This window comes from Mus caroli, unplaced genomic scaffold (genome assembly GCF_978045245.1).
Source record: "Mus caroli unplaced genomic scaffold, Mus_caroli_1 scaffold_19, whole genome shotgun sequence".
Taxonomy (NCBI): domain Eukaryota; kingdom Metazoa; phylum Chordata; class Mammalia; order Rodentia; family Muridae; genus Mus; species Mus caroli.
The window spans coordinates 73,775,343-73,800,121 of NW_028227274.1; the positions used below are offsets into that span (position 1 = coordinate 73,775,343).

Genomic DNA, 24,779 nt, shown 5'->3' on the forward strand with positions numbered 1-24,779 from the left:
AGACAGTTTGCTGCCCTGTTGTCCAGGCTGGCTTGAACTTTATTACGTAACCCAGGCCGTTCTCAGACTCACAGTCCTCCTTCCGTCTCCCAAGCGCTGGGACTATCAGCATGTGTTGGTGAGCCAGGCGTCCAAAGCATGTTTTAATGCTCAGATCATCACTTGCTCTGCCCCACTCAGTGCTGCAGAGGTTCACAGCCTCAGACTCAGTGCTTCAAGAAGTCACCTTGTCCTTATTCCACCCCCACAACTGAACAGCCAGAGAGATCTGGCCTAAATACTGATCTCTTTCCTTGAATGAGTACCCGAGACCTGGCTGGGACCTATGTCTGGTTTCAACAGTGATAAGGGGACCAGAGAGTCTGTAATGAACTGATACATACACCTGGCCTACAAGAGGATGTGGTACACAGCAGGTGCTCAATAAGGTTGGGAGGAGACATATACCATTGGAAAAAAAGCAAATAAAATCTACTCACTCCCTCAAAAGGACAGACAAGACACTTGAAGCAAGGTACATGGTTCTGACCTACTCTGGCTCCAGCATGGCTAAGGGCTGGGTATGGAGACTGACATCAGCTCCCTCAGGCAGGGACCCCCAGCCTGCCACAGACTCTGCAGAGGTCCAAGCTCCTGTGACCACCGGTCTCTTGGGATATATAAAGCAAGCTTGCTGCTAGTGAGTGTACCAGCTCTGCATAGCCTTCCCTACGCTTGGCTTTCAGCATGGACACAGCCTACTCCTGAGGGTTCTCAGAGGCCGGTGACTTTTGAGAAAATGAGACCCTCTTGGGCCTGGGGAAATCACCCTCAGTGGTTTGCCTGTGGAGAACGGCTGACACTGCTGGCTAGCCCTGTGTCCTGTCCCTGCTGGCTCCAGCAGCCTTGAAGGCGAATGTGTGTGTGTGTGTGTGTGTGTGTGTGTGTGTGTGTGTGTGTGTGTGATGATAGTCCAAGGCTCCTGCTCCAGCTCTGGAGTATTCAGAACAATGCACTTCACTTCTGGGCATGCCCAGCCAAGCCGGCATTAATATTGGTTTACATGCTTGCAATGCACATGGGCTCCATGGAGGGTGTGGCAGCAAGCAGGGAGGGAGGCAGAGGGACAGAGTGTAAGGAGGTGACATGGACTGGGGTACAAAGGAATGGTCTCTTAGGCAGCTCTGTCCTACCAAAGTCTGAGGGGCAGAGGCAACCATGCCCTTTCCCGGGGTGTTCTTTACAGTCCCCATAGATGGCTTCACAGAATGGCTATTTCTAAGCTCCCAATCTTCGTCCTATTTGGGTAATGGGATGGGAGCTAGGAGTCCAGTTAGAGCTGTGGCTTTTGCTAAACTACTTTCTCTGTCTTTCTGTCTCTCTGTGTATGGGGAACCCACCTGAGAATCACACACAAGAATGGGCTTCTGTCCCGCAAAGCACTGGGGCCCCAAACTCAATGCTCTACCACTTTCCAGGGCAGTGAGGCATTTTCTGAGCATCTGCTGTGTACCAGTCACGGTGCCAGGAGCCTGAGAAGGGTAACAGCCAGCGCCCTTGCCCTTGAGAAGTCTACAGATCAGAACTGCTCCACTCCAGAGCCATGGCCAGCCCTGCCCTTTCTTCTTCCGTAGAATATGAGGCTTGTGAATGCTAGATTTAAGATACAGGGAATGGTTTTAGATTTTTCAGAAACCAAGAGAGCCAGAGGGCAGGAGAGCTTTCTCTTACAATCAGTTAAAGGAACAGCCTGGGTTCTTTCCACCTAAGCCTAGGACTTGGGCTCAGGACAGAGGTGTGGACTGAAAGAAAGCAGGCTTCCATGTATTTCTAAGGGAGGTGATAGGGAATGCATAATCTTTGGGGCTTAAGGCAAGACTTTGATTTCCTGATAAGGTCAGCCAGATCAGAGGATCTCACCAATCCTTATAGAGCTAAAGGCATTCTCAGACACCCCATAGAATTACCGTCCAACTGAGTCTCTCTGTATCAAAGGCCCAAACGCAACGCTGTAACAGTGATCTGGACAGAAACTCCGAATGCCCATTCTCAAGGCTGAGATACCACATTCTAGAAGGTACCAGTGGACAACAATTTATTTTGAAATCTGGCCAAGTGCCAAACTCTGATTTCCAGTTGCCTTTGCACAACAACCCGGCTGTGTTTATGACTTGGTTAGATGAAGAGATTTCCCCCCTCCCTCTTCAAAAAAAAAAAAAAAAAGATATCACATCCTTCTGTTAGATGTGTTGTTAGCAACGGTTGCTAGGGAGAGCTGGGTTCAGTTACAGGCACACTGATGCTTGCTCTAATAATACTTCTCTCTGCATAGCTCAGATGCAGACACCTCTCGGCTAAACAGGGCACACACATTTCAACAGACAAGGGCTTGAACTTGTACTACCCAAGCAGATCTGGGCAAAAGAGCCCTCTCTAAGCTCAAGGGTAAGGCAGAGGGCGGTGACCAGGCAGTTCTGGGTGGAGGGGGCTCAAGCCTTTGATTCCTGTCATTCCTAAGGTCCCATAAAAAGAGGCACACTCATTCTTCCTTCCCCATGAAACTGGAGCCCTTACTCTCCCCTGGAACTGCACTGCAATTCCCTGTTGAGCATCAAGGGAACTTTTCTGGTTGCTTGGGTCTTGGGTAGCTGGCAGTCTCTAAGAAGGAAACAATGTGCAGAACTGGCTAGTTCGGCCCATGAAGGATCTGGGAGCCTCATGGGCAGGGCAGAGCCACAGAGGTGGTTGCCACCAGCTCTTCTGGGTGGCCCAGTTAGTACTGGGGTTAAAGGGAGACCCTTCACCTAAAACACATAATGACCATGCCAACACATAAAACACATAATGACCATGCCAACAAATGGCAGGGGCCAAGAAGAAGGAAACAGAAGGTTCAGACAGAGCAGGGACAGAGAAATCCTGTGGGAGAGGAGAAGAGGGTCTCTCCTCTTTCCAGGGTGGGGGAGTCTCAGGATGGTGAGGAACATGGCCAAGCCCAGCTCCTCACAGAAGGGAAAAACGAGTTTGGAGGCACTCTACCAATAGCTAAAGTTTCCCTCTCCTGTTTTTCCACCAGCTCAGTGTGAGTCCTCTACAGCGATTAGCAAAGGGCCTAGCACCTGAGAAATGAGTTTTAGCTGGTTCCTGGTGTGAGGGGCCAGTTGGTAAAAGACAAGGGTGAGGTGCTCCTGTTGTCTCTGGGCCTTTGTCCTGACAGTGATGTTCACTTCACATGGCCCAAATGAGTTCTTTACGACACAATGTCCAGGTCTATGCCTGGACCTGAGGAGGACCCCAGGGCAAAGCCATAGCTCTCCATGTGATCCCCAAAGACAATGGCTGAGGGTCTCTGTTCTCCAGAACAGAGAGGTCTGAAGTGTAGTAGCATTCTCAGGCTGGAGAGCCATACTGCTAAGAGTCTGTCGCCTTGCTTGCCCAGACATTAAAGTGACCCTTCCCGTATAAACTATCCAATGCCTCTCCGGAAAGGGTGGCTCAGACCAGCCTGGCAGCACTGCTATAAGTTTGGTAGGAATACAGGGTAATAATGACAACTATAGGCATATAATAGACATTTAAGGAATAGTCACTTAAATAGGATTTTGAGCACATATGAGCACACTAAGGGCCCATATCTAAGATAAAGACTAGAGCCAGTTCAGATGTAGAAACTGACTAATGCTGAACTGTGGAATTGGTGATGGGCATCCACTGAGGCCTATGGGACTCATGAGGGAATCAGTGTTTCCCGGTTTATTGACATGGCACAAGAGAGAGTCTATATGGGGAGGACCTATGACAATTTTCCACACCCCATTTTCCACTTTGTGGGTGCTGAAGCCCAACCTGGCAGGAGTCTTGGACTTCCACTGCCAAGTATTCACCACATCAAAGGTTGCCCCTCTCCCTGCCGTGTTGCCAGACTCCTCGAGGGCGCCATAGCCCATGTCGTAAGAGCACTCAGCCAGGGAGGACCATATCCAGAGACAGCTGCCGGGAGGGGTGTGCACCGGGCACTTCACACCCGGTTCCTCTGCAGTCCATGCCACTAAGCTGGGCCTCAGAGCCTGTATGGCAGCCATATCAGACACCAGGATGACTGGCTCAGAGCCTGCCAGGCTGAACATGGGGCTGGCTGGGAACCCAGGGTCAAGTGGGACTGAGCCAGTGGAGACCAGGAACTTCAGGGAGAAAGAAGGGAGGGAGGGGGCTCTGGGGGTGACTTCCTTAGAGGTGTGAAGAGGGAACGTGGGTCCCCAGGCCTGTTGCTTCTCCATTTAGACTTCCCTGCTTGGGTGGCAAGTGACCATGAAAGGCCACTTTCTCAGAAAGGCCTGCTCTCCTTAGTTGCAGGGAGGAATGGAAGAGCCTGAAGAGGCTCAAGTAGATAAGCACGCTTCCTCTCAGCCATGTGATCAGGGATCCATGGTACTTGGGCACCTCACCCAGCACGGCTAAGATATTCCTCTAGGAGCCCAAAGGGCTTTAGACAATCTTACCAGAGGCTCAAATATCAAGGCAAAGCCTCTGGTTCTACCCTTCGGAGGGCTCCCGCATTGGCTCACAGGAAGTGGGTGATGGGGATGGCCTATAGAGGAACCACAAATCGTCCAGTTAGGCACAGGCCTTTCCGCACTAGTATGGGTCACCAGGTGCACCTTTGGAGTTTACAACGTGAGTCTTGTTTGCTACCTGGGCCTCCGGTCTTGACTGGGAGAAAAGAGAGGGATGTTTCTGGTTCCCTCCTCTTGCAATCGTCATTGCTCCATGACTGTGACCTGTCAGTACTGGTACTGAGCAGCCAGCCAGACACAGAGATGCACACAGCAGAGGTGGTGCCTGCCTATCAGAGTCTGGGGAAGCAGGATGATGGTAACACGCATTCCTTTGTCACTGTAGGTTACTAGATGAAGTTCCTGTTTTTGCTGTATACGTTTAAACCCTTGGCTCCAAAGGTGCTGCTTGGTGTCCTTGGACACCCGGTCAGTGCTAGTCACATGACAGAACAGAGAGACGGGTGCTGTGGCAGAGAAGGACGGAATGCTGCAGAAACAGAGTGTGAGAGACTGGCCAATCTCCCAGGGGAGTGGTGTCTGAGTTTGAGTGGCCCCTGGCAATGGGCTGAGCGTTGGGTAGAAGTGACTTCTAAGTAAGATGTAGGGGTTTATCCATTAGAGTGCAGCTAGAGGGTCAGTGGTGGTGGAGGGGAGCAGGGGGCAGGATGTGAGTATCCCTGGGACAAGTTGGCCTCTGGGGCTAGTCATAAAGTCACATTCCCTGAGTGACAGCATGCGGGAGGTGATTTGCAAGGACAGGAGAACCTAAGACTCCTTCATTCAGGGCCAGGCCTTGGAGCAGTAAGAAGAGGAGCATCTCATGGTATGTGTGTGTGTGTGTGTGTGTGGTGTGGTGTGTGTGTGGGCACTGGAGCCCATTCGCAAGGCTCTGACTGCTGATACCTGGTCTAGCCTCTGCCTCTCCAGCATTCAGTTCAGTGTTCGCTCACCCCAGGCCTCCCTTCTTCCCCCCCAACTGTGTCCCAGTAATGCTCCCTTCACATGGGCATACTAGTTAGGGCGCACTAATTTAAATTGCCATTGGGTTCTTGCCATGGGTTCTTGATGAAATAACCCATCTTGGGGTAGTCTCTGCAGACAGTTCTCATTTCCTGGGTGCCACAGGCCTGTGTGCCTGTCTGCTGTGGGGTTGAACGGATTGCTGGCGGCTGGTGGCCATGGTCTAGAGCTTGTACTCCTGTACTCCGTTTCTGACCCTTCTCCGAGAAAAAAAAAATCACCAAACTAAGTCTGAGGCCAGTCCTTCCCTTGACTCCCCTGTGCCTGGTGATGCACAGCAGACGGGCCTCTCCTGCCTGTTTGTCACCCTCTCCACTCTCCCAGGACATTCCGGCCCGCGAGGAACATGCCGATGTGCAAATCCCTCAGGTAATGCGGGAATTCATCACCAGGGGAGCAATGGGTGATCCAGGAATGGCAACCCGATCAGAGCCTGGAGCTGGCGAGAAGCTCGAGACTGGCCAGGGAGGCTCAGGTTGCAGACAGCGAGACGCACACACAAGAAGACAGGCAGGCACGGGGCCCAGTGCACCACAGGCAGGTGGGCCAGCAGGGATCTCCCCTCTGCTTTTAGGGACAACACTGCAGACCATGAACCAGGTGACCAGTGCCCTGAGCACATCTGTCATAATGCCGAGTGTAATTATGAGGGGACTCTCAGAAGTGACACTGGTAGGACAATCTGGAATATGGTCACCATGTTCACCATGACTGCTGGTGGTCCCTTTAACTCTGTCCCCTGCTTCCCTCTTCCCTCACTTCCAAGGAACTGCTCTACTAGGTAGGCCTGATGACACAATTTGTATCTAAATTGGGCTCTGTTGTATAAAATAACAGGAAAGACATTGTTTTCCCATCTAGAGTCTCCAAAGATGGCCTTCGGGCCTGATATGGTCACAGTGTCATCATCCTCCACTGTCATTTCTTCCCCAATGTTGCCAGATCTGGGCTCACCAGTCAACTGTTACCATCCACAGCAGGTACTTATATAACGGACTCAGTGTGAGCACGTGTGCTCACACTTATTACACACTCGCCTGTGGGGCTGTGGTTAGGCACTGGCCCACACTCATCACACACTCCAATGGGACTGTGGTTAGACACTGGTCTTTGGCACACAATGAGTAAGACAATGAGGGGAAGCTCTCTGGAGGGGAAGCAGATTGGGTGGGAAGGTATCAGGCAGCAAGAAAATCTTGGATTGCCACACTTTCTTTCTACTTTGGGCTTCAATGCATCAAACAGACAGGCTGTCCTCCTCCTGCCTCACAAGGCTTTGCCATCCTTGCTTTACAAGGGTAGAGACATCAAGCTTTTGAGGGCTGTCCTTAGGGAGGCGGAGAAGGAAAAGGAGAAGGGGGGAAGTTGGGAGGTCAGGGAGAAGGAGGGGGGAGAGAGCCAGGGAGATGGAGCGGGGAGAGCCAGGTCCACAGCAAGTTCATGACCGCACAGACACGTAGAGGTCAAAGCACAGGGCCAATAGCCAGCCTCTTATCATGAAAATAGAAAGAGAGAGAGAGGGCGGTTGAACAAAAAGCACCTATAAAATTATATTGGTCCTCTGTAACCATGGAGCGCTCACACAAACACACCCAAATCCAGCCGCACATCTCTCACCCCTCGATGCCTGCTTATTTTCTATAATTAATCAGGCAAGGGAGGAAGCGACTTGGGACAAGCTCATCTGCCACCAGAACTTGCAGCCCTCTCTCTAGCAATAACCCTCCTTGTCAGTCGGAGGGGCGGAGGGGCCGGGGAGTGGAGCGGCAGCTGTCAGTGTCCGGTTACCTGGAGCATGTTGAGGAGCAGGCTCCGGAACTTGGTCCCCTCGACCATGAAGAGGGCCATCTTGTCGCAGAGCTTGGCAGCTGTGAAGGCAAAGCTGCGGTCTGACACGGCCTTCTGGTAGATGGTCCGCACGATCTCCCCCAGCATCTCCTCAGAGTTGGTGGAGTTCTGCGCCTCCTCCATGAAGGAGGTGAGCTTGGCGTCCACGTCGCTGCTGTTATTTCTCATGCTGTTCAGGATTTCCATCAGCCTGTCCATCTTGCTTGGCTGAGGGCTGCTTGTCTCTACTGCCACTTCGTCCTGGGGGACATGGGGGACACATAAAACACACCTCAGTGGAGCTGAAGTCTCAGTGGGATTCGGGATGTCCTGAAGGAAGAAGGGAGAGCCAGAAAGAAGGATGTGAGGGAGTGTCACTCCCACACACCACATTGCACTTCACAAACCTTTTTCCTTAGCTCCTCTGATACCCTGGTTGGTTGACATAGTCAGTTCTAGCCCCTACCCAGGATTCCTATATACACATTTACCCCCATGTATCCATCAGACCCTTTATTTAGAGATGATTTAGTGGGAATTTTAAAAGATGAAGATGATAGAGAGAAAACTGGGTCAAAGAGGAAATGAGGTGAGGGAGACCAAGCTGGGGTTGAGTAGGATCCAGAACACATGTAGTGGTGCTGGGGTGGCCTGGGTGTAGCTGCCAGGTGTCTGCTCTAAATGCATGGACCACCATGTTCTTAGGTGAACGGATCCATGTGGACTTGGCCCTGGCTTAGCATCCCATACTGCCTGTCCCTATGCATACAGATACTGCACACTAAGACCTTTCAATGTGCTATTCACATGGCTGGTGCTTTGTGAGAAAAATGAACAACCCCCAGAAAAAACCCAACCCAACCCAACCCAACTTGTTTATGTTCTTAGGAGAGTGCCCAGTAACTGGGGTAAGACTGTAGAGTGGAAAAGCAGACAATGGCATGAGGTTATCTTAAACTATATGCACCTAAACAGAACAGACCCATGGCCCAAGCTTGCTGGCCCTCTGTTCTCAACTTGGGAGCTCTGTATGGAGGTACGGCTCTGTCTCCAGCTCTCCGTGGCTGTGCACACTAGGGAAGTGGATCCTTCTCTGAGCCACTTTTCCCTTGGGGTGACACGGGGACACTGCGAGAACACTGGAGCCTCTTCTGACCATGTGTGGGGGGATCAAGGTGCACAAAGAGCTGCTCTCCCACTCGAGAACTGAGTGACCCAGGGAGGGTGGGGTCAGATGTGACTGTTCTTTTTCTTTTCTAGTCCCCTCTAGACCACCTCTTCAGAGAAAGTTCAGACTCCCTGAGCAGGGCTGATAGGACCCAACTCCATTCCCCATGGCATCTAGTGATTTCCCGGTGTCTCCAACACTGCTTGTGGGGCAGAAGAGAAGGAACAGTATGTGTTGTAAGGGTTCAAGTACAGCTGGTTACCCATGGCAATGACAACATGGTGTGTCCACCCAGCCTTTCTTCCTTTTAGAGAGGAGCCCCTGTCTCGACCCATGAGGCTCCACCCAAAGCCCCCTCCCCTCCAAGTGCCTACCTCTCAGCTGTCCTCAGCAAGAGAACAAAGAAAAGTCAATTACCAGTACCTTTTCCTTCAGCCTTCGCCTCAGCCTGTCTTTGGAAGACTGGAGCAGGGTGATTTTGGGCCGTTCCCCGAGACGTTCGGGAAGAACAGTGTCTTTATGCTTTATCTCAGCCTCCGGCCCCCCTGGCGGCTGAGGGGTTGGTCTCTCAGAAGCTGCTGGGGTCAGAGTGTCAGGGCTGCAGGGGGGCTCAAGGCCACTGTGTCCGGTGTCCCCTGGGCCGTCTTCAAGTTTGGGGTTCTCAACGGTCACGGTCTCTTTGGCGTTGCGGTGGCTGCCCACTTCTCCCTTGTCTCCCGGTGGATGTTTCATGTTGCCGTGATGCCAGCGTCGGTTCTGGCTGTAGCCATGGTGCGTGGGCCTCCCTGAGGGGTGGGGCCCTGAGCCCCCCTGGTAAGATTTCTGGTGGTCCCTGTTGTGTTTGGCACTGCCTGGCTGATGGTCACCATGCTGTTGGGGCTTGTTCCCTCCTGGAGGTCTTTGCTGCCGTCTGCGAAGGAGAATGGAGAGGTGGAAAAGAGGGGTTACAGAGTGAACCGGTAGGGTCCCTTCATCCAAACGTTGGAGCACAATATCAGAGTCTGGATCATTTCAACAGTTATCCCGACCCTCCCATGAGCCATCAGAGAGAATGGAAGTTGAACTTTCTCTAAAAAGCAGCGATTCATCCGTGGCACATGGTGTGCCCGTGTATGTAATACGGAACAAACATCTAAAAGGTCCAGCAGAAGATGTGACGAGCCCCCCAGCCTCTGCCCAACTCCTCCAGCTATGTCCCTTGAAAGCAGCATTATCTGATAACATTCATGTTTTGAAGCCCTCCCTCCATTCTTCAGAATGTATCTCTCTGGAGCCAACTGGGATTTTAAAGATATGATGCTGCCAGGGTGTGCCCCTGAATCCAAGCCTACTTGGGTCCTTAAAACGAGAAGCAGTCTGTACATACACAAAGATGCCACCCATGCGGAGGCATCCGTGGTCATCTGCAAACTGAGAAGTGAGGTCTCAGGAGAGCCCCACTGGGCTGATACCTCTGCGCAGTGAGGGGAAAGGCCCATCCATGTGTTCAACCCCCAGTGGAGACTCTGTTTGGGCAGCTCTGGGATAGGAACGTGGATGGATATTTAACAGCCAGCTTTAGGCAGAGCATTGCTCCTTAGCTTCAGGACAGTGCTTTGTAAGCAAAGAAGAGCCAGTGGCAGAGCTGAGCTCTGTACCAGGAACCAGGATGGGAAGGTTTTGCTGCATGGTTGGAAGGCAGGGGTAGGCGCATGGCTATGAGGCATTGTCTTACCACTCAGAGCACTATGGCCAGTTTCGGTCCCTCCCAGGCTGCCTTCTGAACCCTGGGGTCACTGGAGGTGCAGTTGAGAATAGCTACATGCCCCTTCATATAGATACAGTGGTGCAGAAACCAAGAGAAAGCCATTACAGTTTCAAGAATGAACCCACACCTCTGCTCTCACAACCTTAAGTGCAATTATCCTGAATAAACAAATCGGGTTTATATCAACCATTTGCTTCTTTGTTGTAAGTTCAATATCAATCTTCACGTGATGATTATCTTTTTTTGTTTTTTTTTTTTCCTGGAAATGTGAAGGTCTATAGGTCTATGTCAGAGGCGTCATTTCTTTCTCATTAAAGTTAATCAGACCAGGCATGGTGGCACATGCCCAAAACCTCAGTCAGTACTCTGGAGGTGGAGGCAGGAGCCCAAGGCCAGCCTGGATAACACAGTGAGCTCCAGGCTATCCTAGGATTGCAGACAAAGACCTTTGTTTCCAAAGGCCAAACAAGGATGTATTGTACGCATGTTAAAAGTTGTCAATTAATAAATGCAAATATTACATCAATATCAAAAACAAAACTAGGAATATCCCAGAAGCTGGTGAGATGGTTTAGTGGATCAGGGTATCTGCCATGCTGACCTGGCAATACGGATCTGATCCACGGACTCCACGGTGGAGGGAGAGAAAGAGCTCTCAAAAGTTATCCTCTGACCTACACACAGGCTGAGGTACACACACACACACACACACACACACACACACACACACACACACACAAAGCCAAACAAGAGAAAAGACGGTTGGGAGTATAGCTCAAAGGTAAGTGCTTGCCCAGATTGTGGGAGGCCCTGGAGGCCGGCAAGTTCCATAGTAAAGCTCTTTCCTAGCACGTACAAGGCCTTAACTGGCACTGGGTCGGAGGCTAGAAACACTAGGGTCACAGAGCGCGGCCCAGGCCACGTGTCCGTGATGTTTGTGATGTTTCTGCTCTTCCTTTCATTTTTTTCAGTTACTTTCAACTCGCTGGCCTTACATCCTCCTATTTTCTCTGTTCTTTGGATGTGGGCTATATGTGTTTGCATGTATGTGTATGTATGAATGTATAGCCCAGAGGGAAACCTTGACAATTCCTCAACAGATAATGCCTGACCCTTAAAACTTTTGTTATCCTTATTTAAAATTTTGAGGTGCCTCATAGCCACGGTCAAAGAAAGGTCCCTGAAGGACAAGCTCTTCCCAGCATGTCTTGTAGAGACTCTCACTTCCCATTCAACATCCCCGGTATCTCTCTCTCTCTCTGTCTCTCTCTCTCCCTCTGTCCTGCAGCTACCTCTCTGAGTAGGAAAAGAAAAAAGGCAAAAGACTTCTGTCTTCTTGAAGGAGGACGCCATTTCTATGTGGCTGGCCATCAAGGGTTTTAGAAAAAATTCGCCCCGGTCTCACTGTTCTTCACCTGGAGATGTGGGGTGACCTGAGATGGCCAATATGATCGCCCCACCCCATCCCCCATATCCCTGTCCCCCAGCCCTGAGAGAGTGGTACTGGCTGAGAGTGTGTGGACTGTAGTGGTTGTCCCCAGACTCAAATTTGCTGGATGATGGTGTCTTACAAGTAAAGAGGGACATCCACAGACTAGAGGGAAGCTAAGTAGCCCTACTATGTGCTGGCAAGTATTTCTACTTAATTAGTTTATTCACTTTACATCCCAACTACATTCCCCCCCCCCCCCATCACTCCTCTCCTCCCAGTCCCTCCTTCTCTGAGGAGAGGGGAAAGCCCCCGCCCCTTGGGTACCACCCCACCTTGGGACATCCAGTCACAGTAGGCCTTCTCCCACTGAGGCCCTGGTCTTCATGTGGGTTCTCTAACACCTGGAGCAGACACTGTCTCTGACGCTGTTGCCTGCCATTGGATCCCTTTCTCCTAACTCTGCTGGACAGTTTTATGTCAACTTGACACAAGCTAGAGTCATCGCAAAGGAGGAACCCTCAATGGAGAAAATGCCTCCTTAAGATGGTTTTGCAGACAAACCTGTAGGGCATCTTCATAATTAGTGATTGATGGGGAAGGCCCAGACCATTGTGGGTGGTTCCATCCCTGGGTCCCGAGTTGAGTTCTGTAAGAAGCAGGCTGAGCAAGCCATCGGGGGAGCAAGTCAGTAAGAAACATCCCTCCATGGCCTCTGCATCAGCTCCTGCCTCCAGGCGCCTTCCCTGTTTGAGTTCCTGTCCTGACTTCCGTCAATGATGAACAAATGTAAGCCAAAAAATAAACCCTTTCCTCCCCCAGCTGCTTTGGCTGTGGGTGTTTAACTGCAGCAACAGTCACCCCAGCTAAGAGAAGTCCTAAAGGAGGACTGGATACAGAGCTTTGGAGGTGGCTCGGCTTTGCCTTGGGAAACTGAGCAGGAGCACAGGCAGCATTAGAGGATGCAGCATGAAGTTTGCCTTCTTCTCAGGACAAGTGACTGCTGGACTCGTCTTCTGTGTGTGCAGGTGGACTATGGGTCTTTCCTTGTGTGTGTGTGTGTGTGTGTGTGTGTGTGTGTGTGTGTGAGAGAGAGAGAGAGAGAGAGAGAGAGAGAGAGAGAGAGAGATCTGTTGGGCATGAAACTCAAATCCTCACACACGCTAGGCAAGTGCCCAATCATTGAGCTGAGCCCTCAGCCTCCTTTCTTCTCATTTTATAGATAAGCCCATTGAAGCTTTCAAAGATGCCAGACTTATCTACCTATTCATCATGGGACCAGGAAGGCCACCTTCAGTCTGTCCTGCACCTAGTCGCAGGTCCATTTTCCCAGGAGTACGGGGCTGAATTCCTAGAGACTTTTGTGGAAACAACTGCAGTAGGCCCATGTTCTCTGCCTGGCAAGGAACCCAGAGGGCCATCGGAAGCATGGACAGACGTAGGCTTGGGCCCTGTTCCCCAACCATGGTGGCCCAGGGCTCTCTGCTCTGGCCATTCACAAATATTTATTAGTGGTAGCTGGGTGAGCTGGCCAAAGCCAGCATGCTCTCTTCAGTGTTTGCTGGTGCTAGGTTTCATTGATACCTTTGTCAGGGGCCAGCTGGCTGCTCCCCACGAGACCTGTGGGTTTGGGTTTGGCTAGGTCAGGGTGAGTCGTGTCTACTCCTAGAAGTGGGTGAGCAAGAAAGGCTGCATCCATTGTCAGATGTGTGTACACGTGGTCCAGTTTGGGGGGGGGCACTGTGCATACACCCAACTTGGCAGCACAGTCACCAGAAAGGGCAAGCGTCCAAGGCTGAGTGTCGACTGCTTTGCCTTTTCATTGGGTGACCTGACTCTCGTTCCCAGGTGAAGGGATGGCTTGGGGGGGACAAGAGCAAGATGCCACGTGAGCCCCCTGGATGGACCTGCTGCTAGAAGAAAAAGAATGACCTTGGAACGAAAGTGCATGCTCCTACAATTCAATTAGCGGATTCTGTCTTCTTTCAGTTCTGAAATCAGAGATTTCTAAAACTTCTTCTAGGGGGGAAAGATGTTCCCAGAACACACGACAGCTGCATTTTGGGAGGTAGGTGTATAGAGAGTAACTTCAAATTTTGTTTTTTAAAAATGGTTTTAACATCAGGCTAAAAGGAGACAAATGTTTCTCTCTCTCTCTCTCTCTCTCTCTCTCTCCCTTTCTTTTTTTTCCTTTAATTTCATAATAGCTCCCAAACAGATAGTCCAAGGCCCATTGTCTTATTATAGTTCTCTCCATGTGGGACCCTTTACCACATAATTTGTAGGTCTGCTTAAAAATTCTGAAAGTAAAATTCCTGGGCGAGGGACTTGGAAGCTACACAGGAGCTTGTGTTTCCTGTCTTCCGGAAAAGTGATGATTGCTCGTTACAGCACAGGCCCCTTTACTCCTGCCTACCTCTACAGAACCTGCCCTTGCACAACTGTGATGAAACTCAGGGGCTCAGGGTCCAGCCATTTCCCTGCAGGACAGGGCTGCTTTGCCTAGTGTTGGTACCCAAGGCCCAGAAACAAAGAGCCAACCTATAGCTACTCCAGCTTCCATTTACAGGATGATGGGAAACTCAGCCAGGAACTCCTATGATGCTTTGCTCCCCCATGAAGGCTAATGTGCATTGGAACCTTCCTGTTCCCCTGACACTAGGCTGTAGACTTGCCCATACTTTGTGGCTTTCTTCTTTATCTTTACTGCAGGGAAGACAGTCTCCTTAGAAGTGTGACATGTCACTGTGGGAAATGAACCCTGGAATACCTGAGGGTTACCAGGCCAACAGATGTTCTTGTCCTATGGAGGGTCTTACTGGCCCTGAGCACTGTGTAGCCAGAGAAAACACCTGTCCCCAACTGTGGTCAGTTCACCCTTATTTAAATTGGCTCCACCTGGACGTTAATTCAAGCTGTCACCTGGCTTACTGAAGCATCCTTTGAGGGCTGTGTGTGAGTGGCAGAAGGTGTTCAGTGTTCCTGTGCAATCTTTCAGCATTTCCCCGTTCCCTTCAGGAGTTAAGTCAGCCCAGAGCCCTGCCCCTGTTACTCCTGATGTCTACCATGGTCACTATCTATGCCTGTCCTCCTGACCCTGTCTCCTACCAGCCTGTTCTGTGGTTGCCCGAAGAAACAGCAGCTCTGGATGTCCTGGGGTTTCGTGAATCACAAGTGGGCTACTTCAATGCCTATACCAGGGCTTAGAGACATCAGTCCACCAGTTACAGAAGCTAGAACTAGCTCTGACCAGAGACAGGAGACAAAGGCAAGCAAGCAGAGAGAAGGGCTCAGTCTACTCTCAGGACTGAAGGCAGGCCAGCATGAGACATGTGGGGTCTAGAGCAAAGAATTTTGGAGATCATGACAGTCATAGCCTAGCATTCAGTCAACCACAGGCCCTTCTAAGCACATTGTCCTGTGCAGCGTGCAGGCTGAACACACTGTAGCCAGGCCTGCTCAGAAGGCTTCCAAAGGTAACAGCCGACTTAATACTTCAGGGGAGCAGAGTCCCAGTGGCAAAACCAGCCATCGTACTCCATGTACAGCTCGCCAGGTATGGCTTCCACTTACCCTCAGGGAGAGGTACCATTGCGTACTCCACTTTGCAGTGAGGTCAGCAGGGCATGAGAGGGTATCTTGTCCTACCTAGTTTGCAAGTGGCCAGAAGAGCCTGGCTTAGAACTTAGTAGTCTGGCCCCTGCATATACAGTCTTGACCACTATGCCTTCCTGGCCCAAGTTTCAAGTTTGTTCCAGGATCTCGAGGCCCAGGGTAGCTGGCAAGCTGCTGCAGAGACACTAAAACCACTATTCCAGAGGACTTTGGCCAAAATCACAGGGAGAGGGGCTGCGGGTCATCCTGAGACAATGTGGGGTACAGAAGAGCTAGACACACAGAAGAAAAGGCTTAGGCACCAAGGGTAGGGGCAGCCAGGCTAGGGCCTGTGGGAAGGACAGCTTGTGAGGAAAACAGCCTTCCAGCCTGGGCTCCACTGTGTCTGGGGCAAACCACAGGAGCCATGCATGGCCTTGGGTTCCAATTGCACTGGGGACAATCTTTTGCCCATCTCATCTGCGGTGCTTGTGGCTGGAGCCTGGGGGATACAGCCAGGGCCAAGTTTCAGGGTGGCCCTTTGGCTTCATTGTTGCCCCTTGCAGGGAGGGGGATGCAGAACTGTGGGCTCTATCTCTGGCAGGGCAGAAGCTAAGGAAGTGGCTTTCCCAGGGACACTCGGTGGCTCATGAGCCCCTGTTCGTCATCTCGCTCTCGTTGGAAATCAGGGTTCTTGGACACCTTATTTCTCAAGAATTTGCGAAGTAACTCTGGCAAGCCACGCAGTTCTAGCTGAGGCACAGGGGTGGGGGTTGGGGAGGGTGTGGATCTCTGCTTGGTGCCGCTCAGGGTGGCTTGCCGCCTCTCTGATTCCTGTGTAGTCACAAGGCTAGCCTGAGCTTTCAATGAAATAAAGCCCAGGAAAGCCTTTGGGGTACAAAGGCACGTTATAAATACGCAGTATTATTTTTGTTCCAGGATGAATCAAGCATTCCAAGAATCCTTGGCCTCAAAGTTCCGAGGCGGTATGATGTCATGGGAAGAGCACGTGGCTGCCCTTGGGAGCTGTCAAGCTCCACGTGAACCTGGTGGCAAGGCTCCAGGGGAAGGCCCTCGCCCTTCCACTTGGCTCAGCCAGACTTTGCTGTCTCCAGACCCAGGCTGTGGCCCCTCACTGCAGGCTGCTTGGCAAGGCCTACGCATCTTTGAGCTATATAGTTATTCTTCTTGAGCTATGGAGTTATTCAAAATTTGGACTTTGGAACCAAACTCCCTAAGTTCAAATCTTCACAGCACAACTCCAGCTCTGTAACCCTGACAGATTCCTTAACATCTCTCAGTCCTCACTGAATCTGTGGATGTAAACAAATAGAAAATGTATTTCCAGGGGTGACTCCTTGTGTAATTTTTCTAACAGTTAACAGCCCCCATAGGGAACCAGGTGGGCTGGTATTCAGGAGATACCCAGCATGCCCTCCATTCTAAGCCTTTCTCTCTGATCAGTGCATGCCTCAACCCCTGGAGTCTCTGCCTCCATCCCATACTTGAGGCTGGAGGAGAAGCGCTACTGACAGAGGTGTGTGGTCAGCACAGGTGACCCATGGGCTGGAGAGAGCATGTTAGACTTCTCTTCATTGCTTACACCTGCTTGCTTGCATCCAGGTCTCCGGACCCTATGAGTGCTACTTCACCTGCCGGGTGGCTCTCCACAGTTTAAGTCACACACCTTAAGCAAAATGCAAAATGAAAAACCCCAGAGTTTACAACCCACAGGGTTTCAGTCACGTGCTATTCTCCTGTTCTATTCCAACTGGGACATGAATAGTCCCTGTGATGTATCCATACTGTATATACTACCTGCCCGTTAGATACCAAATAGTTAGAAGACTGTACTATCTATGATCAAGAAGTTTTCTTAGTGATTATCTCATAGCTTGAGAACTCATACACAGGCCACGCAGTGATGCAAGGAGCAGCTAAGCAAAAAAGGTAGATTTTTTTTTTCTTAATAAGGAAAGAGAATAAAACCTTTTGTGGCAGCTAAGAACTACAGCAAGCATGGAGAATCTATATGTGAAATTGAACAACAATTAAGTCTGGGCTAGCTTTGCAGTGGGACCACAGACTGCAAAAGCCAGGCTTCCTTCAGCTCATCACAGAATCTTTTGTCATCTCACAGGCACACACGCAGGGAGACCATGGCACAAAAGGACACACAGAGCTGTTACTAGAATCCATTTTTATAATGGTTCTCACCTATCAACTGCTATTCATTTCTTTGATCTTAGTTTACAAATCAAATTGTAGCACAGAGAAAATGCAGTATAGTTACAGTTCCCCACTGGGGGTCTGGGGACCGGCCTCCTGTGGATGAGGGGATGAGGATGTACGCACATAGAAGTGCTTGCTACCGGTGGTGGCACCCACATGCCTGTTTAATCCACAATGTCAGGTGTGAGCTGTCCCACGTGGGTGCTAGGAGCCAAACTCAAGTCTTCTGCAAGAACAGTTGGTACTTTAACTGCTGAAACAAATGAGTACTTCTGGGCTAGCCTTGCCTGCGACCATAGATTGCATCCATCCATATATTCCTTTCCAACCTCTGACTCAGGTTTTCAGCATCCGGTGTATCTCACGTAGCTACAAGACAATATCCCTGACTTCATAATCTTAAAAAATACAGGCAGCACTGTTAGGTCATTGGAAGTCTACCAACAATAGCAGGGCTTGACATCTGGTGAATTCTGAGGATGTAGTCAGGGAAGGGAGAGGGATTGGGAAGACACCCAGGGCAGGAAAAGCGTTGTAAGAGGAGAGACGCAGAGATGCCGTGTGTGTGAATGCGTGTGCGCGCGTGTGTGTGTGTGTTTGCACGTGTGCACGTGAGCTGCAGAGATACCAGTGGTTGGTGTGGAGATGGAGAAGCAGGGCAGAAGAATCACCTCAAGTTCTACAGAGAAACTGTAGCTTGCTCTGGGTCAGGGTCCTGGGCTATGTGTGTCTATACTAACTCTCTGTGGATGAAGAGACCACACTCAAGTCCCCCCTCCTTGCTCTCTGGTTGTTACTTACTGTACAAGGGCCCACCATCCTCACAAATCACTCCCTTCCAGTCCCATCTGTTCACTAGCAAGAGACAGAGAGGGAGACCATATAAGACATGAGAGAGAGGGTCTGCCTGCAACCAAGCCAGAGACTCCCTCTTAAGTGGAGACAGAAGGCCAATGTTGATAGATGCGCACACTCTCAGAGAAGGAAGGGAGCTTTGCAGCTAGCTTCCAGGTTAATCTAGAGGATTTTATCTGGTAAACAGGTTGTGACCCTGAGATCTCAAACATAGTGCCTGAGAGACAGGTACAGGCAGGCACCTTCCAGGAGCCAATCTGGTACCCAGGGTCTCCGAGGATGGACGGGTACAGGGGTGTGCCTGGCAGCCTTAGAACACCCATGGAGGACATCTCAGGCTATGGGTGGGACTGGAGGGCTCTGGGCTTTTCCTAGGTGAAGCAAATGCCTTGCAGGTATGGGATCTTAAGGGGCTCCAACAGGCTTGGGGGCTGGTTGGGCTTCATGGGCTGGGGAGAGCCAGGAATTCCCAGGCTCTGCTGGCCACCACATTAATCCATTAGCCACCCCACCCCAGCAGCCTCCCTCTCGGGACAGCCGCCTCCTCTCACAATTTCATTACTGACAGGTTCACTGTCCCTGAAGGGCCATTTGTTCCATCCCAGGAAGGAGAGGAAATGCAAAATGGTGTTGACTGAGGCAGCGCCTCCCTTGGGTCACATTTTTCAGTTGGAGCTGATGGAAGGATGAATCTGTGGTGAGACATGACCCCAAAGGACCTTCAACAGGCTCACACATGGCCTCAGCCTCTCTCCAGTCAGGCCACCTGGGGACATGCTTCCCAGAAGACACTTTCTTGGGGCAGAGCCTTCCAGAACACTAGGGACTTGCACCAGAAACGAAGCTATGACCTTCCCTTGGAACTCCTATTCAGTCAAGCAGGAGTGTTCAAGGGCACGCAGATGAGTGACAAGGACTTCCCTTTCTAGGGGCTGGGGCTTGGTTTGGGGGCACATGCTTGGCACTCATGAGACGCTTGGCTTCACAGTTCTGTACTCTAGCAATACCTGCCCTTGAGAGATCAAGGTCACAAGATCAGAACCAGCTTCTGCTGTCCCGTGAGAGACCTTATGTCAAACAAACAACACAACAAACGATAAAAGTTCTGGTCGGATGGCTCAGTGGTTAAGAGCAGTCCCTGCTCCTGTAGAGGAGACAGAGATTTGGTTCCTATTACCCATAAGGCCTCCAAGGGTACATACATGATTCACATATATACATACAGGTAACACACATACACACACACACACACACACCAGCCTAAGATTATTCTTTATGATATAAAGCCAACTAGTATATTTAGAAGGAATGGTGAAATTAGGAAATGATTTGGTAACCTTGATATTAACAACCGTTTCAGGCATGAAGCATCAATGGAGACCGTGGGGTGAAAGGCCAAACACTGGTAGCTTCCAGTGACCTTCCCACAGAATCACACAGGGAAACCCTTGACGATGGGAGAACAGGCAGCCTCCCCTTTAACCAGGTAACCACAATCAACCCAGGAGCCAAGGACAGCACCACCTCCTGATAGGATGACCGGAACATGAACACATCTTTGGAGCCAGACCGGGGGACAAGCTGACTACAAAGACAAAGGTCCTCCCTGAGCACAGTCAAGGCCATGATTCTCGGAGGCCAGAGACCTGTCCTAGGTTAACAGACAGACAGACAGACAGGATCCCTGTGTCTGGGAAGACTGTAGGCCTGCAGAGTTTAGATCGGTTATAACACAGATTTAGTGTACCTTAGTGGACAGGACTCAGAGTTCCGATCCTAACCATTGTAGTGTGGTCATGAAAAAGTCTTTGTCTTACAGGAACAGCCTGTGAAGTATCTGGCAGAAAAGGGCCATTGTTTTGGCAATGCAGTTCACCGATAGACCAGGAAAGAATTCAGATGAAGGAGGGGAGGCGATATTAACGGTCGGTAGTCCAAGGGAAGGCGAGATGGGATGCCTTTATGCTTCTCACAACTCTTCTGGGATTTCGTTTGTTTATTTGCTCTTTAAGACAGGGTCTGGTAAGGCCCAGGCTGCTCTCCTATTTGCTATGTGACTGAGGATGACCCAAGATTTGATCATGTTTCTGATAACTCCCAAGTGTTGCAATCACAGGCATGTGCCACCGTGCCTGAATTCACCAAGTGCATAAACCCCAGGGGTTCATGCATGCTAGGCAAAAACTCTACCGACTAAGTAACACCCCCCAAACCCAACTTTCCTGAGATTCTGGAATAGCTGCTACCAAAACTTTTTTGGTTAAAGTGGGGATGTGGAGAGAACGTGCTGGAAGAACTGGCCGAGTCAGCAAAGGCTTGGCAAGGATTTTGCTTGAGTTAGATTCCTATGTTCTAGGCAAACCAAATAAAATATAGTGGAATCAGCCACCATGTGACCCCTTCCATTTCCTAGACAGGCACTCACCTCAGGTGCAATTCAGGAAAGGACTCCTATCTCCAGACACTGCTCTCTGGGGCTTTGTGGTCTATAGACCACAGTGACATATGGGTATGTATTGGGTACTGTACTGGCTGGTTTTATGTGTCAATTTGACACAGACTGGAGTTAGCACAGAGAAAGGAGCTTCAGTTGGGGAAATGCCTCCATGAGATCCAGCTGTGGGGCATTTTCTCAATTAGTGATCACGCAGGGAGGGCCCATTGTGAGTGGTGCTATCCCTGAGCTGGTAGTCTTAGGTTCTATAAAAAAGCAAGCTGAGCAAGCCAGAGGAAGCAAGCCAGTAAGCAGCATCCTTCCATGGCCTCTGCATCAGCTCCTGCTTGAGTTCCAGTCCTGATTTCCTTGGTGATGAACAGCAATGTGGAAGTGTAAGCTGAATAAACCCTTTCCTCCCCAACTCGCTTCTTGTTCATGATGTTTGTGCAGGGACAGAAACCCTGTCTAAGACAGGTATGGTCTGAAGGGACCTGGGAGGACCTTGAACAGTGGCATCCACTGTTGCACACCGGCTTTCCCTTTTAGATGAACTAAGGAAAACCCGGCATCCCAGTGTGGGCCTGTGCGACACACATCTGGAGACCTGCTACTGGGTGGGTGGGAACAAGAAGGCTCTTCATTAGTTGTCTTTACCCCCATGTGGGACCTGAGGCAGTCTGGGAGTGACCTCTGTCTGCCCTTGCTCTGGCCGTTTAGACTGGAAAAGTCAATTTACAGCCGTATATTATCTTGTATACACTCTTTGGAATTAAAAATCTATTAGGATAATGAAGTCATTTGATATCAAATGCAATCTTTAGGTTGATATGCAAGTAGAAGGGAATTATGATACACATATTTAACATAATCTTTGGTTTCCTTTTCTTTCTCTCTCTCTTTCCTTTTTTGTTTTGGAGAAACTGTCCCAGTTTGTAGCCCAGGTTAGCCTCCTCCCCCCTCAGCCTCTAGAGTGCTAGGGTTATTGATGTACACCAACATGCATGGCAATGCACTCTTTTTTTTTTTTTTGGTTTTTTTTTTTTTTTTTCGAGACAGGGTTTCTCTGTATAGCTCTGGCTGTCCTGGAACTCACTTTGTAGACCAGGCTGGCCTCGAACTCAGAAATCCGCCTGCCTCTGCCTCCCGAGTGCTGGGATTAAAGGCGTGCGCCACCACGCCCGGCTGGCAATGCACTCTTTTGTAACATACATAAATAGAGATAAAATTAAACCTTCCCCCATTTAGTCAGAGGGGTGTATGTCCCTCCATTTATTATAAATGAGTTATGAAGTAAAAAAAAAATCACAGTTTTCTACAGAGAAGTTTCAAAACAACATATCATTATCATGTGGGCAGAACACCTCACATCAAAGGAGTAGAATTATCCCCACCTCAGCCTGGCAATCAGGCTTTTCATATCTGTGCTCTTCAGGGCTTCCTCCCCTTAACCAAAGAGCATGATGGGAAAAATTTAAATATTTGACTACTAATAAAATATTTTTTTAAAGATTTATTTATTATTATACATAAATTCACTGTAGCTGACTTCAGACACACCAGAAGAGGGTGTCAGATCTCATTATGGGTGGTTGTGAGCCACCATGTGGTTGCTGGGATTTGAACTCAGGACCTTTGGAAGAACAGTCAGTGTCCTTACCCGCTGAGCCATCTCACCAGCCCCCTAATAAAATATTTTAAAACTCTGAAGCTTCAAACCACCAGAGTGGTTCCTGGGGCTACTGTGTAATCCACTGGCTGATGGCTGTTTGGGTGTTTGGGTGCCTCCACAAGGGAGATGGGAAGGACAGGGGCCATCTTGGAAGAAGCCCTCTCTGGAAGCCAGACATTGCTCCACTGCTGTGCTGACCAGGGTTGGGGAGGGGGGGGATCAGCAGGCCAGGACAGTTGTGTCCCGGATGCTGGACAGGAAGAAGGGACTGGGTCCCAGCCGGACCTCTGCTCCACTGTGTCTCATGGAACAAGTTATGTGGCACTGTTTGCCTTATTTCTCTGTGTGTGAACTGCATATCAGAGCGTGCGTCATGTAATTTGTTAAGAGTGCTTCCAACACTTCTGTGCTCTCTGGGGATTGAGGAACCTCAGCAGGCAGGCCTGGGAAACCTCGGCCAGAGGCACCCAGGAGCCAGCTGGCATCTGGGGATTAATGGATCGTGTCTACAACTTGGACACCATCTCCCCACCGAGCTGTGCCTGTCGGCTTCCTGTGGTCTCTTCAGGGCCTGCCTTCTGCCAGGCCGATAGTTGGAGGGGATACCCATACTGGGGATTTCCGTATCTACAGCACAGCTTCACCGACCTCACTGCTGAGCCATAGGTGACAGTGCTACTTTGTCTCTTTAAGGCAAAGCCACTGCAGAGGGCTTGGAAGTTAGCTCTCAAGCCAGATCAGAAGGGCAGGGTGGGGCTGCAGCAGAGCTGCCTGTGGTCTGTCCCTCTTTATCCATTTAACAGAGTACGAAGCCTTCCAGGTCAACTGAATATTTTCCCAGAAGCATCAAGCAGGGACTCTGTCCTTCGCAGAACTGTCCAGGCCCACACCATTAGAGGAAGAGTTTACCTGGCACTCAGCTCAGGTGTTTGGCTTGTCCCTCAAATTCCACCCCTCGCTGTTTTTGCCTAGGCTCGGTGCTCACAGTCCCCGGTGCTGATTAGAGAAGTATCGAGGCCAGGAGGAGCCAAGTTTATCCTGTAGCTGCTGAGATGTGAAAACCACTGGCTACCAGAGCTGTCAGAGTGAGCCCAGGGAAGAGGAAGAACCTAAGGGACAGGGGACCGCCACCTAGACAAAGGTGAAAGATTGCTTCCTCTTCGCTGTTGGGAAGATGCAGGAAGGACAGTTTAGACCAGTGGTTCTTAGACTTCCTAATGCTGGGACCCTTTAATACAGTTCCTCATGCTGTGGTGACCCCCAACCATAAAATCATTTCCATTGCTTCTTCATAAAGGTAATTTTGCTACTGTTATGAAATGTAATGCAAAAATCTGTTTTCAGGTGGCCCTTGTAAAAGGGTCTGTCAACCCTGAGAAGGGTCGTGACCCACAGGTTGAGAACCACTAGTCTAGGCAGTTGGCAGTAGGACCACAGGGAGCTGAAAGGCCCTGAGGGAAGGGGAGGTGACTTGAGCAGGCTGGTCAAGGTCTTGCCTATGCATCTAACAAAGGCTCCTTGTGTGTCCACCGCGAACCAGCCTGCTGAAGGGGGAGACTGGAGCAACCTGACCATGGCTGTGCTGTAGACATACCACTTGGTAGGAAGCCGCTGTTCTGTAGAGAACAAACCCCTGTGTTGAAGACCATGAAGCCCTTTTGAGGTAAGGAAGGCAAGAAGAGGGATCAGGGAGTGAATGTACACTGCTGGGGACCCTCTTTAGTAGGGGTGCCCTTTCGGGTAGACAGATCAGGATAGGTCTCACTGAGAAGGTGACATTGGACAGTTACTTGAGGAAGTGGAGTACAGCCATGGATCCAGAGAGAGGCACGATATGTGTAGATGTGTTGGTGCAAAGGCCCGGGAGTGGGAGCTCACTCACGTGTTCAAGATCTCCAACAAGGTCAGCGTGACCCAAGCAAAGGTCAGAGAAGCGATAAAAGCCACCTCGTCTTTAAATCGTTGGAAAGACTTTGTCATTTATCCTACACGAAATGGGGGAACTAATGTCTGGATGACATTTAAAAGGCAGTTGCAAAGAGACTAAGGTGACGACAGGAACAGACTCATGATAGCCAGCCAGCAGAGCTCTGGGGTAGCCTTACAGAGGACAGAAGCTGGGGGGTTGTTTTCAAGGTGAAGCTGGACCAATCACTGATGACCTGGATGTGGGTGGAGAGAAGGGGTGGAGCCAAGGAATCCCTCTAATAGTCAAACATTCCCAGAATTCCTTGTGTAGCATTTTTACACTAGAATAGGTTTCTTT

At 50.3% G+C, this 24,779-nt stretch overlaps 1 protein-coding gene across 8 annotated transcripts in view; it reads right to left on the reverse strand.

Moving 5' to 3' along the window:
* Ctif (cap binding complex dependent translation initiation factor) overlaps nt 1-24,779 on the reverse strand; it is a 267,859-nt gene that overhangs the window by 79,413 nt on the left and 163,667 nt on the right. For 5 of the 8 annotated variants that reach the window (XM_029472081.2, XM_029472083.2, XM_029472082.2 and 2 more), the window contains 2 exons: nt 8,968-9,460; nt 7,344-7,712 (listed from right to left, as the gene is read on the reverse strand). In XM_029472081.2, coding sequence (XP_029327941.1) covers nt 7,344-7,712; nt 8,968-9,460 — 862 coding nt within the window. The remainder of the gene's footprint in view (nt 1-7,343; nt 7,713-8,967; nt 9,461-24,779) is intronic. The other 3 variants (XM_085833741.1, XM_085833740.1, XM_085833742.1) reach the window with 3 other exon arrangements.